The sequence below is a fragment of the Dermacentor andersoni genome, chromosome 1, assembly GCF_023375885.2.
Source record: "Dermacentor andersoni chromosome 1, qqDerAnde1_hic_scaffold, whole genome shotgun sequence".
NCBI classification, from domain to species: domain Eukaryota; kingdom Metazoa; phylum Arthropoda; class Arachnida; order Ixodida; family Ixodidae; genus Dermacentor; species Dermacentor andersoni.
In genome coordinates, this window is record NC_092814.1 from 152,384,918 (window position 1) to 152,402,226 (window position 17,309).

Here is a 17,309-nt window from a genome sequence, read left to right on the forward strand (position 1 = left end):
GTGCGAAAAAAATCCGCCCTCGCTGCCTCGTCGGGGAGCCGGCTCTGCGGTGCAGGCGAGCAGGCCGCGAGCGCGGTCAGGCGCGCGCACGCGAACGGCCGTCGAGGAGGGAGCGCATTTATTTCCCCCGAGAAGAGCGCGCCGAAATAGCGAGCGAGATTGAGAAAAAACATGTCTTCATTATGTGGTGTCAAACAAGGCCGCGTACCGGGGAAACAAACAAAGCACCGGAGACACGGGAAGCAATTCGACGCTGCAACGGCGGTGCTTTACGCCGCTGCCGGCTCGCGAAGGGCAGCGGAAGGGCCGAGGGGCGGGCAAATAGAGTGTCACGCGGAGTGCGAAGGAGACCGTCTCCACTGCGCAGCGCCGAGGCTCGGCCTTTGCGAGGCGCACGCGCAGACACTGCAGAGGGCTGATCTTTTTTATTGCTTATCATTATTTTTTTTTTTGCTCCAGCTAAGGTTGCGCAAGGTAGAAGACGAACACTGAATTCGGGAAAACGGCCGCGCGTTTGTTGAAAGCCTGACGACATATCACCCTAGAGATATGGAAACGGCTGTCTTGTTGACACGGCCAGACGCACTGGGCTGGACGACTGCACGCGGTGCGGCCGTTTCTGGGCACAACGCCTTGCAAGCCATTGTTTGTACAGTTTCGCTCTTGCATGCGGATTTCCTGAAGGCAAAACTGTTCGAACACTCGGACACAATGAAGAATATGGTAGGTGGTGCGTGTGTGTGTAAGTGTGCGCCACACTGTGCTGACGCTGGCTGTGCTGACGAGCTCTTTCATTGAAGCACTGTCCCGTTTGACCTATATAATATTTTTCAAACGGGACCGTCAAACGGGACAGTGCTTCAATGAAAGAGCTCGTCAGCACAGCCGTAACCTAAAGAATGGCTATGGGAGTCATTTAGCCTGACACTGTAACAAGTGTCACTGCACCACCATATTTGAAAAGACAACCTCAGTTCTAAGTATGAACCAACTAGCCCTCATCAGGATCTTACTAATGCAAATTTCTTCTGGACAGACGTTTTTCTTTCGATTTGCAGTGCTTCGCTGTAAAGCGCTGTAAAGTGCTTCGCTGTTTCTCTTAGGACATTCGATAAAGTTAAGGCATCACAGTGTGGCCTCACCAAGGGGCGGTGAAAGCTTGGATTTAGTGCTTTAGTAGCTTTCTTTTTTAATTTACGATCCTGTCCACTTTAGTCTGCAGGATGTCACTACAACGTTCTGCAGGTATACTAGCGGGAATTTTGCAGCATGCGCCAACAAAGATTTGTTATTTCTTACACTGCATGAAAGACCCAGTGACTACAACGAGGTGAACAGCAATGTTTACTTCTCCCTCTAGCAATACAGCTTTAGGCCTATTTGTGTAGGTGTGTTACCTTCGCTGATGCTTAACGCTCGCAGCTATGAATTGGCGGCGGCTGACATAGACGTGGGCGTAGCGGGTAAAGTTTTAAGGGCCGGACTGAAACATTTGCTCTACGCGGGCGTCCGTAGGCAGCTCACCTGAATGACTCGTACGTGCAGGAGCGGTCGAGTTGCGCAAACTTTACCTCGCCTCGGTCGTCGTAACCCCGCCCTAAACGTGAGCGCGGCCCCGTGTGTGCACTGAAATGTTGCGCCAGGACTCTCCCATGCTCCCTTGGGCTACTTGTACGTAGGTTTACGGTCAGTTGAGAAATGAGGGGCGGCTTATATATATAGGTTTTATTTTCATACTTTGCTATCGGAATATTTTGTTTTAGATCACTCTTTTACTCGAATTTTGACATCGTCGTTATGCCTTGCCATGATCTACGCGGTGCTGTACAATGCTACTCGAGGCTTGTTTTGACGAACACGTGTGACGCCATCTATGCATGTGCAGGCTGCGGCTGGCACGGCGGGATGGCGCTCCTGTACCGCTTCACCCGACTCAACGACCGCTCCAACACGGGAGTGTTCACTTTCATCGCCACGCGGTCCGTCACACGAGACCTGCACCGGGACGCCACCACCAAAGACTTTCCCTTCGCCTACCACCGATGGGCCGTCTCCTTTGTCCGCACGGACAAGGTGAGCCTTACGCTGGCATCCTCTTTTCATGATGAAGAGGGATTGATTCATCCAGAGGCAACAGCGATCCACACGCTGTCGTACGGCTACTCTATTTATCGAAAATGTATGAGTCAGGGTGACAATTTCCCTTTTCAATCAATCAATCAATCAATCAATCAATCAATCAATCAATCAATCAATCAATCAATCAATCAATCAATCAATCAATCAATCAATCAATCAATCAATCAATCAATCCAGATTCCAGCAGTTATTCTCTGTGCTTCTTTAGGGCCTCAAGTGTGGTACTCAATGAGGAAATCCTGGGTTAGTTGCAAGCTTGACTGAATATAGGCTTCATTTAACTAAAGTTTAATATTTCGTAACAGCGGCGGAATGCCTCGGCTGCTCCGAAACTTCACTCTGACGCGCCTATATATATATATATATATATATATATATATATATATATATATATATATATATATAGTGTGTAGTATCGATACGCGATGTCGGTTTACGATTCTGCCCTTCCGTAGTTTTGCACGTCTTTCTACTGTTTTTTTTCTTTCAGTTTAGTACTTATGTTTCGTACAGCATAAAAGTTTCGCCAGAGGAACTTGGATCCTGAAGTTCGAGTGTTCTCTACACCCGTCATTGAATATACATATCCCGCCTGTTTAATTGAAGTTTTCGCTGAAGCTAGCCGAAGTAGTATAGAGCAATAGTGGCTCCTTAAGTAACCCGGGAAGAGTGTTTCGGTGCAATAACAAAATTGGTGTGATTTTCTGAGTAGGCAAGAGAGAGAGAGAGGGGTGAAGCGGTAAGACAGGGAGGTTAACGAGATATTAGTCTCCGGTTTGCTACCCTGCACTGGGGCTGGGAGATAGGGGTCGGAAAAAGGAGTAGGCCAGGGAGAGAGAGAGAGGAATATAGTAAGGAAGGGATGTTAACCAGTCAGGAGTCTGGTTGGCTCACCTACGCTGGGGAAAGAGAGGAGGGGAAGAGAGAGAAGGGATAGAGAAGATGTAGACATGTGTACGGACAGTACTTGAGTTAAAGCCGCTCGCGCAAACCAGACGTTCTCAGAAAGCACAAAAGTGCCTTCACTGCCTTCTGAGCCGATGACCGGTGGGGACGGTGCTCTAGTGCTTTCTGTTCACTCAGAGGACGACCATCTGATTTCCTCAATGTGTTGGACAAAGATTGTCTTTGTGCTTGAAATTGAAGACAATGGCACAATAAGTGGTCAATGTTCTCCTCGCATCCGCAAACGTCACATGCAGGACTATCAGCCATTCCAATTAGTCTGAGTAGGCATTCGTGAAGGCAACTCCAAGCTACAACCGACACAGAAGAGACGCTTGGCGTCGGTGCAGACCGGCCGGAGGTCTGAGTTGCAGTGACGGGTTTAATCTTTGCAGTCTTGTGAGCCTTGTATGTGTGGTATTCCACTCTGCTAAGTAGATTGTGCGCGCTAGAATGCGAAGTTGTCTCACGGCGTCGGTCCTTGAGAGAGTAACGGGGACGCAGCGGTCTTCTTGGTTTGACGTCCGAGCTGCCTTATCCGCGTCATCATTTCCTATGATGCCGCAATGACCTGGTATCCATTGAAAAGAGATATCATGGCCTTTTCTCTTAAGTGATGAACAAGTTCCACGATTTCGCATGTGAGCTGATTGTGAGTTCCATGTCGGAGAAACGACTGCACACATTGCAAAGCCGGCTTTGAATCGCAGAAGACTGCCCATTTTCTAGGAAAGATAGGGTCGAGAAGGCTAGTTATCCTGTGCCTTTATTATCACTAACCTGCGAAAAGCTTTTAAAATGGGTAAAAAGTCCAGCTAAGAAACGCGAAAAACAGAAAAAGGAGAAAAGGTTTGCTGCGGTGCTTTATGTACATAGATTATCCCATGGTTTGCGGAACGTAGCCAATAGATATCTCGTCAACACAGTTTTATCGGCCCCCCGCAAGTTGTCTATCATGTGTCCTATGATCAACAGAAAACTTGAACAGGGTGGCAAAAAAAGAAAAGATGATTGTGGCGTTAGACGTGTGCCCCCTTTAGTGCCTTGTAACACTGGTATAGTTTATCAGATTCCACTCATGTGCGGGAAAACATACATTGGACAGAGCGGCAGGTGCATTAATATTAGACTAAAGGAACACAAATATTCACTTAAATTCCTAATGCTTCACATCTAGCGTCACATTGTTTCAATTGTGGTTGTAAACCTTTGTTTGAAGACACAAAAATTCTTTCAAGACACAAATGCCAAACCACAGGGGAAATAATCGAGACATTCCACATCAAAAGATTAGGAGACATGCACTTGCGTTAGCCATGCATCTTTGTCTCTGTTAGAATGCGAATTTCAGTATCTTCACAACACATGTGTTAATCTGAAGTAGTGCGTTTTTGTTGTTTCCTTTCTTTTTGACTTCCCTACCTCCTGATATGTTTAACTTATGTCGTTATACCTTGTCATGTTCTTATGCTGCGGTTGTTTGCAATCAGCTATATATGTGTTTTTCGTTTCAATAAAATTTTAGTTGAGAGTTAGCGCTCGTCCTGTCTGCTTCTAGTCTGTGTCCGTGTCCCTTCACGTTGCAACCCAAGATCATGTGACCTGTAGATAATCAGCCAGCGTCGCTTCAACAGTTGCCGAAGCCGTAGAAGTCGGTGTGTTGCGAGGTAACTTAGCAGGGAGTTGTGCCCTCGGTAGCTCAGGCCGTTCTTCAGCACGGGCGAGCCTTTCCGCTTTGTTTGCTATCCTTGTATCTGTCTTAGTGGCACTATACGTTGATGCGACAATCCTTCTGACGGAAGCTGGCGTGTTCCTATCTGCAGTTGCGGAATTTCGTGAACGTTTTCGGTGTCGATGCCGACGTCGCCGAACAGCGGCGGCAGCCTCTCGATGCGTTGAACTGTCCCGCACCGTTCGCTTTAGGATCGCGAATTCCTTCCGCATCCGCGGGCAATCCTTTGATGAGGCCTTGTGAGGACCACTGCAGTTAGGGCACCTTAGAACATCTGTGCTGCAGGCTTCTTCTGAATGGGACTCAGAGCACCGCAGGCATACGACGTTGCTCACGCGGACACCCTTTACGTGGCCAATCTTGCAGCAATTGAAACACTGGAGGGGCTTAGGTACGAATGGTCGTACTGGATGTCGGACATGTCCTACTTTGACGTGGGAAGGAAGGCTGCCTCCTTCAAACAAAATCGTCACACAGCGTGTGTTTCCCAGTTGAAAATCCTCGTAATGAAAGTGCCTGCTTTCGTTGGCTTGATCAGTATTGGCAAGTCGTCATTCTGGATGGCAACGTCGACGTCATAAATGACGCCTGCAGTACCATCGCCGCCTGTAGGGATCATTGATCGCACCTTTACATTGTCGATCTCAGTTGTATTATGTAGGCCTTGTAGGGCGCTGTGATCTAGCACATCCACTGCCAGCACATTTTTCCGCGAGTTTATTCGCACGTCTTTAATCTCATTTGGTGCCATTCTCTCGAGTAACGAAGAGATCACCTGCCTGTTGAGGAGCCGCAAATTTGTCGCCGGGTCCACGGGCGTAAAGAGCACAGTGTGCGGCCAGCGCAGCGGTGCACTCTTCATGGTAGAAGCACTTGACAACGAAGCTGCCTGCAGTAGAGTCTTCTTTTTGCTGATCTACTGATCGCGACCTGGAAGTCATCGTCCGATGAGTCGTAGCTGTCCGAACATAACTCGGTGGCCTTGCTGTCTGTATTGCTTGGCGCGCTTCTACGTTTCCTGGACGCTATCCGGCCTGACGGCTGCGCATCAGGAAAGTCCTCGGAGATTTCTTCATCCATTGGCGCAAGGAGGGAGCGGCAGCTCCCAGAAATGCAGGGAAACAAAGCAAAACAAAACAAAGCAGGGAAACAAAGTGGAGACAAAAGTACAAGCCTTCTATCAAAGTACTAACGTAGTAAACGTGCTGCGCTCAACCTTCACAAACTTGAATTCAGCTGTCCTATCTCCGCCGCAGCAGGCGAGGACCTACTGTATTCTTCAGAGGGAGCAGAAAATCATGCGACGCTGCCGACATTGACGACGCGTGGAAAAAAAAAAAAAAGAGTCCGCTCATGTCTAGTTTCATTTATTCTTATGTTCACTGAGTCCTGGAAAAGTTCCTTTCAAGTAGCCAACTGTGGCTGCAGATAGAACGAAGAGCAGAAGAGCGCGAGAAATGTCACGCTCTTTCCTGATAACTCTTGGATACGGCGTCATTCTGCGTACCGTGTGCTTTGGACGATGAAATGAAGCTTCGCCGGCGGACGGAACAGAAACGGAACAATTGCCAAAAAATAGCTTGCTTTCCTTTTTTTTTTAATTATGGCACACGCCATATACAAACAACAATATGTGCTGCTGCTCCCGGGGGGAAGATTAATGATCGTCCGACGCTCTCGTGTTGTCTGGTTGCCAGGCTGGGTTGGAGTCAGAGCATGGTTCTTAGATCCTGCGTTGCTGAAAGAGTCTCGTGTCACCTTCCGGCCGACGAAAGTGATAAAATAGCGATAAAGCGTGCAGTTATATGTGTATACTTATATTTAATAGTGCGTCGCGACAGGCCCGAAATAATCCGGAGCCCCCAACTTCAGCCCATGCGTTACTTTGGCACGCTAAATAAATGAATGGTTAAATGAGTCAGTCAATAAATTAAAAAAATTATGCAGATCCACCGCATAGTATATGCGGTAACCTGCTGATAGCGCCTAGCTTCAGCCGGTTATCCTAAACACTTGATAGTTGCGATGGCTGAGGGTCTTTTGCACAAGACGAAACAAGTGCGCGTGACTGATCAGGTGCATAAAAATGACAAGACTGATCGAAAGAACGTGGCCGCCATTCCATATCTGCACACGACGTCACATCGTCTCAGGAAGACTGGGAGAAACCAGGCGTGAAAGTCGTCAGGTCAGCCCCGGACAGACTGATCAAGTTGGGCAGAATGACATTGCCGGTGAAAAGTCAAAAGAAGGGGTGCAAAGTTAAGCACAACGAAGAATTCGTCACGTGTGCCCAAAGTATTGTCTATTGGATACCGCTATCGTGTGGCAAAACGTATACGTAGGGGATACGGAACGATGCCTAGACGAGCGGTTAAGGGAGCACGACAAGAACGGGACGAAGGCGGGAAAGGGACACCTGGCGTTACGCTGCCGAGACTCTAAGACGCCATATCTTGACAACACTGAAGTCTTGTTTAGAGACAAAGATCGGTAGATGCGCAAGATCGTGGTAGCGACAGTGATGAGTAGGGATGTTTATGACTGTGTCAGCTCACCGTCTCTTTTGCTATCTGCCAAAGAAATACATTTCCTTGAGGGCAGTTGGTGACAAGTGCTTAGTAACGCACAAATGCTAAACCGTAGGATCAAATGATTAGTTATATTCTCTCTTGTTTTTCTGTTTCTTTTTGTCTGTTTTTTTGTATATATTCACGACATGTGGCATTAATTGTTAGTTGGAAGTTAGCGCCTGCCCCTTTCGTGTCCGTCTGTGGTTTTTGTAAATTCTGCGCTAAAACAGTAATAAGTATGGATTACCAACTAGCCGGAACCAACGCTTTACGCTGTTTCTTTTATTATTTTTTCCCATCAAACCACAAAAGCAAAAGTACGATGTTCATTATTGAAATATGCGAACCAAGAAATGCTGTCTTGCTGCGAAATTAGAGGGAAGATAAAGAAATCCCTCGTTAGCGGGAAATCATTTAAACTTATTAGAACAAAAATGCAGCGTACTGTATAACAATGCTGATTAAATTAGTCGACGACACTGACGGAGTGGCAAAAATGTAGATACGGCGCACACCTCGGCACTCATAGCTTGTCATCACATACCCGTCTCAGTAAAGCCTTTCTTATGCCTCGATGGGGCGAGCTGCGAACTTTGTTACGGCGTAAAGGCGCTGTCACATCGGGAGAACAGTTGGCCAACTTTGCCCGCCAGTGCATCGAGGAACGTGCTGCACTGTCACACCGAACAAACAGCAACTGTTGTGGAAAACACACCTGGAATCTACAGACAACCGCCAATGACGACTTATTCAATGTAGCAGTGGGGAGAAGCATGTTGGTGACATAGCGGCGCTATCTGAGCTCACTTGCCTTGCTGTATGGTTGTATGAATTGCAGTAAGCATGGATAAAGCTGACTAAGTAAACACGCGTGGTGTGGCGTCTTTAGAAACGTGAACTGAGGGAAATCGACGCCAGCGAGCAGCATCGGTTAGTACTACCGAGTCTTGTCGGCGTTGTCACCTTGTGTCGACCTCACGTTCCCGTAATGCGACATGCTCCCGCGGTCACGATGTGTGCGTCCTCTTCGCACTTTTGAACTGTAGGATTTTTTCAACGCTGCCGGTTATCCTTGGCATCCTGCAGTTCCCTCAGAGCCACGTCTGGTCGCCTCCGCCGTTGAGCTGCAGCGTGTGCCGCACACGCAGCGGTACATTCTTCCTGCATCTGGACCAGCGCAGTGGTCCTTGCGCGTATGCGTTCCAGCCTTACTTCAGTGCGATTAGCGTTTCTCTGGAGCTCGTCGGCCGGCGTTCTGACAACACGCGGGGGCGTGAATGTGGGACGTCAGAGACGTGGTGCTTCGCTGCAGAAAGCCCGCACCGGCAGGTACTATTATAGCCACTCTGTCATGGCTGCTACGTGGAGAGAGAGAGAGAGAGAGAGATAAGAATACAGGAAGGCAGGGATGTTAACCAGTCAATAGTCTGGTTGGCTACCCTACACTGGGGGAAGGGAGAAGGGGAAGAGAAAGAAGGGAGAGAGAAGGTGTAGGTACGTGTACGGATAGCACTTCAGTTAAAGTCGCTCGAGCAAACCAGAAGTTCTGAGAAAACACAAAAGTGCCTTTATTGCCTTCTGAGCCGATGATCGGTCGGGACGGTGCACACGCCGGCAATGTCTGCGTAGTCTGCATAGGCTGCACTACAGTTCGTTCCAGCAAGCAAAGATGCCCCGAATCTGAGTGAGGCGAAGATGCCCACCCTGAGGTCTTAGAATGCAGCTTCATCTATGCACCAGTCTGTGCGATTGGAACCCGAACCCGCCTAGATATCTTTCGCTGAGGCGTTCAAATTCTGACGCAAAAGGGAAATCGTATAGTTATTGTGAGTAATGTTCTTCGAAATAAAAAACCTAATAAAACTAACGAAATCAGTACATTTATCAGTACATTTCCTTGCGTAATGCCTCCGGGCCTTTAAGGTGAAAATGAAGGAAAAAAAAAAAGAAATGTGCAAGCGATAACGACGGAGAAATATCGCATTAAGTGGCAAAATAAGTGATACTACAATAAAACGCGCCAAGTTTATCAACGCGCTGGCTTACACGTGGGAAGTTCTTCATTGAATGCCGCTTGGTCTAGCATGCGTCCGTGGCCTAATGGTCCGAGCATCGTGCTGCTGTACTAGATCTCCTCCGCTCGAATCTTGCCGTCGAGCAAGTTTACTTCTTCATTATAAAATAAAGACAGAAAATTAGCCCATGACATATATGTATATAAACAATAATCTTTATTACATGTGCATGCACTTTAAATATTACAGTTCCTTTTTATTAGTTTTTTTAATCCGTTGCACACGTATTGGTACTACTTGCCGTACTGCCCAGCTGGATATGTAACTGTGAGGAGAAGGTATGTAATAAAAATTTTATATATATATATATATATATATATATATATATATATATATATATATACTTCTCTAACTACCCCGGTCATGTACAAATTCGGGCCATGTGGTCCCTGCAAACTTCTTAATCTCATCCGCCCACCTAACTTTCTGCCGCCCCCTGCTATGCTTCCCTTCCCTTGGAATCCAATCCGCAACCCTTAATGACCATCGGTTATCTTCCCTCCTCATTACATATCCTGCCCATGCCCATTTCTTTTTCTTGATTTCAACTAAGATGCGATTACCTCGCGTTTGACCCCTCACCCAATCTGCTCTTTCCTTATCCCTTAACGTTACACCCATCATTCTTCGTTCCACAGCTCGTTGCCCCGCACGTGAGTACGGGTAAGACACAGCTGTTATACACTTTTCTTTTGAGGGATAATGGCAACCTGCTGTTCATGATCTGAGAATGTCTGCCAAACGCACCCCAGTCCATTCTTATTCTTCTCATTATTTCAGTCTCATGATCCGGATCCGCGGTCACTACCTGCCCTAAGTAGGTGTATTCCCTTACCACTTCCAGTGCCTCGCTACATATCGTAAACTGCTGCTCTCTACCGAGACCTGTTAAACATTACTTTAGTTGTCTGCAGATTAATTTTTAGACCCACCCTTCTGCTTTGCCTCTCCAGATCAGTGAGCATGCATTGCAATTGGTCCCCTGAGTTACTAAGCAAGGCAATATCATCAGCGAATCGCAAGTTACTAAGGTATTGTCCATTAACTCTTATCCCCTATTCTTCCCAATTCAGGTCTCTGAATACCTCCTGTAAACATGCTGTGCATAGCATTGGAGAGATCGTATCTCCCTGCCTGACTCCTTTCTTTATTGGGATTTTGTTGCTTTCTTTATGGAGGACTACGATGGCTGTGGAGCCGCTATATATATCTTTCAGTATTTTTACATACGGCTCGCCTACACCCTGATTCCGTAATGCCTCCATGACTGCTGAGGTTTCGACTGAATCAAACGCTTTCTCGTAGTCAATGAAAGCTATATATAACGGTTGGTTATATTCCGCACATTTCTCTGTCACCTGATTGATAGTGTGAATATGGTCTATTGTTGAGTAGCCTTTACGGAATCCTGCCTGCTCCTTTATTTGACAGAAGTCTAAGGTGTTCCTGATTCTGTTTGTGATTACCTTAGTAAATACTTTGTAGGCAATGGACAGTAAGCTGATCGGTCTATAATTTTTCAAGTCTTTGGTGTCCGCTTTCTTATGGATTAGGATTATGTTAGCGTTCTTCCAAGATTCCGGTACGCTCGAGGTCATGAGGCATTGCGTATACAGGGTGGCCAGTTTTTCTAGAACAATCTGCCCACCATCCTTCAACAAATCTGCTGTTACCTGATCCTCCCCAGCTGCCTTCCCCCTTTGCATAGCTTTCAAGGCTTTCTTTACTTCTTCCAGCGTTACTTGTGGGATTTCAAATTCCTCTACTCGAAAAATGAGTAGTGGAAGCCGCCCGATCTGCACATGAAAGTGGTCAACGAGTCTTCATTCCGCTTTCGCGAGCAGACGCTGCGGCTGCGCTGCGATTGATGTCCCGTGAGTGTACTTTGCCCCTGTGGGACTCCAATGTTTTCACCATGTGTCGGTTGCATTCGTTGTCTCCGGACATACGGATGCACCTACCGCCTGGATTACCGCGACGTGAACAGACCATGCTCTACCGTCTGTGGCTAGGCGTTGCTTTTACAAACTCATATGCTTTCTTCATAGGAATGGCCAACAGCCCCACGTGCGACACATGTAACATCGACGAGACGCTAGCACACGTTATCTGTGTCTGCCCGCGGTACAATGCTGAGAGACAAGTGATGTGCAGAGTACTGGACCAGTTGGACAATCGTCCACTTTAAGAACTGAAAGTTTTAGGCCAATGCTCCGAAAGAACGTCCGCGTTGAAGGCCTTACTCGCGCTATTAAGGTTCTTGCGGTCCACGGGGCTTCACGACAGACTCTAAGAATGCCGCCCCCTACCGCTATGCAATGTACGCGCTTTGTTGGTGCTTGTCTCCCTTTCTTTCTATCTCCCCCTTCCACTCTGTTTCTCTTTTTATCCCCCTAACACTTCCCCCTGCGCAGGGCAGCCAACCGGAACTACCTCTGGTTAACCTCCCTGCCTTTCTCTGCATTATTTTCTCTCTCTCTCTCTCTCTCAAATTCCTCTAGACTAATCTCTCTTCCATTATCGTCGTGGGTGCCACTGTTACTGTATAAACCTCTATAGAACTCCTCTGCCACTTGAACTATCTCATCCATATTAGTAATGATATTGCCGGCTTTGTCTCTTAACGCATACATCTGATTCTTGCCAATTCCTAGTTTCTTCTTCACTGCTTTTAGGCTTCCTCCGTTCCTGAGAGTATGTTCAATTCTATCCATATTATACTTCCTTATGTCAGCTGTCTTACGCTTGTTGATTAACTTCGAAAGTTCTGGCAGTTCTATTCTAGCTGTATGGTTAGAGGCTTTCATGCATTGGCGTTTTTTGATCAGATCTTTCGTGTCCTGCGATAGCTTACTGGTATCCTGTCTAACGGAGTTACCACCTACTTCTATCACACACTCCTTAATGACGCCCGTAAGATTGTCGTTCATTGTTTCAACACTCAGGTCCTCTTCCTGAGTTAAAGCCGAATACCTGTTCTGCAGCTTGATCTGGAATTCCTCTATTTTCCCTCTTACCGCTAACTCATTGATCGGCTTCTTATGTACCAGTTTCTTGCGTTCACTCCTCAGGTCTTGGCTAATTCGAGTTTTTACCATCCTATGGTCACTGCAGCGCACCTTGCCGTGCACGTCCACATCTTATATATATATATATATATATATATATATATATATATATATATATATATATATATATATATATATATATATATATATATATATATATATATATATATACACATATATTTATTTATTTATTTATTTATTTATATATACAGCCCCCGCAGGGGCGTCTGCGTAAGCAGGCGTTTGGTGTGTTGTGCCACCACGTACCCGAGCACACGAGGGTTGGACCCTCCCGCGTGTAGCCGTGCGCGGCTTAGCCGTGTCCGGGGAAAGGGGGATCCTGGAGGTTGAGCCGATGCCGGGTGTTCGGACCTTTAAGGCCCCCCGGCGGAGGCAACACACCTCTTTGGCCTCTGCTTCACGTAGACGGCACCCCCGGACTGACCCACCCGGGGGAAATCGGCAGTCGCCTTTTCCTGTCCTCCTCTCCACTCTTCGTCTTTCTCTCTCGTCTTTTTCATCTTTCCTGTCTTCTCATCATTTCTCCTCACTTCCTAGTTTCCCGGCGGCAAGGGTTAACCTTGTGTAGCTAGCCAGCCTTGGTTATGCTGTATTTGGTTATAGCAGCGATGTACGGCTGGCGTTGGCAGGGTTTCCCTTGCAGGAACTTCTGTCACGTCCCCCTGTAGGGCTCCATGGTGGGTGGTCGGCATCGCGGCCGAAAACCCAACATTACTTATGGAACACGCTTTTCCTAAGCTACCTGATCGCCCTCAGAAACGAGGGCGCACCGAAGAAGTTTTTCAGTTTTTCGGACGACAAGTCCACAATTTTCCTCGTTTCCATGTCATCCACGCAGAAAAACCAGCTAAACAAGTACGAACAATCTCCCCGTTCCTTGTATCAAAGTCTCTTACCGAAGTTTTTGGCCCAGGATATAAGGTGTCGAGGATGGCTAGCGGTGACCTCCTCTTGGAGCTCCGCGACCAGAAGCAATTTGAGAAGCTGCCACAGCTAGTATCATTTGGGGAGACCCAAGTAGTAGTAACCCCGCACCGCACAATGAATACCTCCCGCGGCGTTGTCTCGGACGATGATTTGCTGGAGCTCACTGAGGATGAACTCTTGGAGGGCTTCAGTGACCAGAATGTAATCAATGTTAAAAGAATTAAGATCAGGCGTGACAGTAAAGAAATCAAGACCAAACACCTTATATTGACTTTCGGCTCAAGTATTCTGCCCGAGTCTGTAGAGGCCGGGTACATCAAGCTCCGTGTTAGGCCATATGTGCCAAATCCCCTTAGATGTTTCAAATGCCAACGCTTCGGCCACAGCTCGCAGAGCTGCCGAGGCCGTCAAACCTGTGCGAAGTGCAGTGCCCACGAACATAATTCTGAAGCTTGCAAAAACACTCTCCACTGCGTAAACTGTGAAGGCGAGCACGCCGCATACTCGCGGTCGTGCCCGTCCTGGAAAAAAGAGAAAGACATAGTCACAATCAAAGTTAAAGAAAACATATCGTACAAAGAGGCACGCAGGCGGGTAGCATACCTGTCTAAGAGTAGCTTTGCCGATGTGGCGCGTAAGGGGGCAGCGTCACAACGGCCTCCGGCGGCTGTCCGACCCACAGGCAGTGAGTCGGCGGTTACGCCATCTGCCCCCGCGGCGGTTGCAGCTAGCGCTGCTCCGTCTACCCCGCAGACCCCGAAGGTGGACGCAGCCGACGCTGCCCCAGCCTCCGAGGCCCCTTCCAGCGCTGGCAACGGGCAGCGCAGCCAAATCCCTCTGGGAGCCCCACCGACCTCCGGGCTGGTGGGCGCAGGGGTCTTGCCCTCCAAGGCGGGACTCCCTCTGAAAACCTCTCGCTCGCAAGAGCGCTTGTCCGGCGCCTCACACGAGGCAATGGACACTACACCTGTCCCCAAGGCGCACCAAGCGCCTAAGGAGCGTCGAGAATCGCTCGAACGCTTCAAAAAGAACAAAACACCTATTACAGGGCCTCGAAAGGGCTCTGTAATCTAAGGCATCTTTCCGTTTCCGTACACACAGCACAAATTTACATTAAATATGGACACACAAATCATACAATGGAACGTCAGAGGTCTCCTTAGAAACCTTGATGATGTACAAGAACTGATCCACCAACACAATCCAAAAGTGCTGTGTTTACAGGAAACACATTTAAAATCCAAACACACAAACTTTCTCCGACAGTACATAACTTTTCGCAAAGATCGCGATGATGCTGTCGCATCATCGGGCGGTGTCGCCATTGTTATCCATAAGAGCATTGCGTGTCAACTTTTACAGCTACACACGCCCCTTGAAGCAGTGGCGGTTCGAGTTGTCCTACTAAACAAACTCATTACCATTTGCTCCCTTTACATACCCCCGCATTACCAACTGAACAAACATGAATTCCAGTCCTTGATCGATCAATTCCCAGAACCTTATGTTGTTCTTGGCGATTTCAATGCGCACAGCTCCCTGTGGGGCGACTCTCGCATAGATTCGCGAGGTCGCCTTGTTGAACAGTTCCTTTTTTCTTCTGGTGCGTGCCTGTTGAATAAGAAGGAACACACGTATTACTCTCTTGCAAACAGAACCTATTCCTCAATAGATCTTAGCATAGTCTCCCCGTCTGTACTGCCTGAACTTGAATGGGAAGTTGCCGACAACCCTTACGGCAGCGACCACTTCCCTATACTGCTAAGAACATCCAAAGAAAATGAATTTCCTCCACAAGCTCCTAGGTGGAAGATAGATACAGCCGACTGGGAGAAATTTCGAAATCTATCTAGCATCTCATGGGCTGATATGTCTTCTCTAGAAATTGATGCCGCTGTGGAGTATTTTACAGCGTTCATTATAGATGCCGCAGCAAAATGCATATCCGAAGTAAGTGGTCTGGCATGCAAACGACATGTACCGTGGTGGAACAGCGAATGTAGGATCGCCCGTAAGAATCAGAACAAGGCGTGGGGGTTGCTACGCGCTTCTCCCACAGCAGAGAACCTTATGAACTTTAAAAAAGTAAAGTCCCAAGGCAGGCGAACCCGCCGACAGGCCAAAAGAGAAAGTTGGCACAAGTTTTTATCGAGTATTAACTCGTTCAGAGATGAGGCCAAAGCCTGGAACAGGGTGAATAGGATTAGAGGGCGCCAAACATATTCACTCCCTCTGGTAAACACACAGGGCGATACACTGCAAGACCAGGCAGACTCACTTGGGGAGTAGTTTGAGAACGTGTCAAGTTCAGCAAATTATTCACAATCCTTCCTCAAATACAAACAAATAGAAGAACGTAAGCCTTTCAACAGAAGATGTCGTCAAAATCAACCATACAACCGTCCTTTTAGTATTGCAGAGTTAAGAGCTGCCTTGAGCGCATGCAAGAGCTCTGCACCGGGATCTGACAGAATCATGTATGAAATGCTGAAACACTTACACAATGACACGCAAGTTACACTACTTACACTTTTCAACACTATCTGGGAAGCAGGGTACCTTCCGACTGCATGGAAAGAAGCCATTGTGGTCCCTGTTTTAAAACAAGGCAAAGATCCTTCCTCAGTGGCAAGCTACCGCCCGATAGCCCTCACAAGTTGCATGTGTAAGGTATTTGAAAAAAAGATAAATCGGCGCCTCATCCATTTCCTCGAAGAGAACAAAATACTTGATCCTTATCAGTGTGGCTTCAGGGAAGGGCGCTCCACAACTGACCACCTTGTACGTATTGAAGCAAACATCCGTGACGCATTTGTACACAAACAGTTTTTCCTATCCATATTCCTCGATATGGAGAAGGCATACGACACAACGTGGCGATACGGGATCCTAAGAGACTTGGCAGAAATGGGCATTCATGGTAATATGCTAAACCTCATAGAAAGCTATTTGTCCAATCGCACATTCCGTGTAAAAGTCGGCAATGTGCTGTCACGTCCTTTTACACAAGAAACTGGTGTACCCCAGGGAGGCGTGCTCAGTTGCACACTTTTTATTGTTAAAATGACAACGCTTCGTGCCTCTTTACCACTGGCCATTTTGTATTCCGTCTATGTGGACGACATTCAAATAGGCTTCAAATCCTGTAACCTCGCAGTATGCGAGAGACAGGTACAGCATGGTTTGAACAAGGTGTCAGGGTGGGCAGAGAAAAATGGTTTTAAAATCAATCCTCTAAAGAGTTCTTGTGTGCTGTTTACAAGGAAGAGATGCCTGGTCCCCGATCCTTGCTTAGAACTGTGTGGACAACAAATTCCTATCAACAAAGAGCACAAATTCCTAGGTATTATACTTGACGATAGACTCACTTTCATTCCGCACATCAAATATCTGAAAGAAAAATGTCTAAAAACAATGAACTTAATGAAACTTCTATCCAAGACTACGTGGGGTAGTGACAGAAAGTGTCTAATGAATCTCTACAAGAGCCTAATACGGTCACGATTGGACTATGGGGCCGTAGTGTATAACTCTGCCGCTCCGAGCACGCTAAGGATGCTTGATCCTATCCATCATCTAGGTATCCGATTAGCCACTGGTGCTTTCAGAACCAGCCCGATCGAAAGCCTATACGCCGAATCGAACGAATGGCCGCTCCACTTACAGAGATCATACGTCAGCTTTAGTTATTTCCTTAAAGTGCATTCCATTCCTGAACACCCATGTTTTAATATCCTTACCGATATGACGTATGCTACACTTTTCCGCAACCGTCCGTCTATAAGACAGCCTTTCTCGCTGCGTGTGAAAGAGCTTAGCGATGAAATGC

At 47.3% G+C, this 17,309-nt stretch overlaps 1 protein-coding gene across 2 annotated transcripts in view; it reads left to right on the forward strand.

Annotated features, from left to right (window-relative positions):
- LOC126546208 (uncharacterized) overlaps positions 1-17,309 on the forward strand; it is a 360,532-nt gene that overhangs the window by 251,127 nt on the left and 92,096 nt on the right. For both annotated transcript variants that reach the window (XR_008608796.2, XM_050194359.2), the window contains exon 2: positions 1,886-2,073. Coding sequence is in view for 1 of the 2 variants with exons in the window: in XM_050194359.2 (XP_050050316.1) it covers positions 1,906-2,073 (168 nt within the window). In the remaining variant the exon portion in view is untranslated. The remainder of the gene's footprint in view (positions 1-1,885; positions 2,074-17,309) is intronic.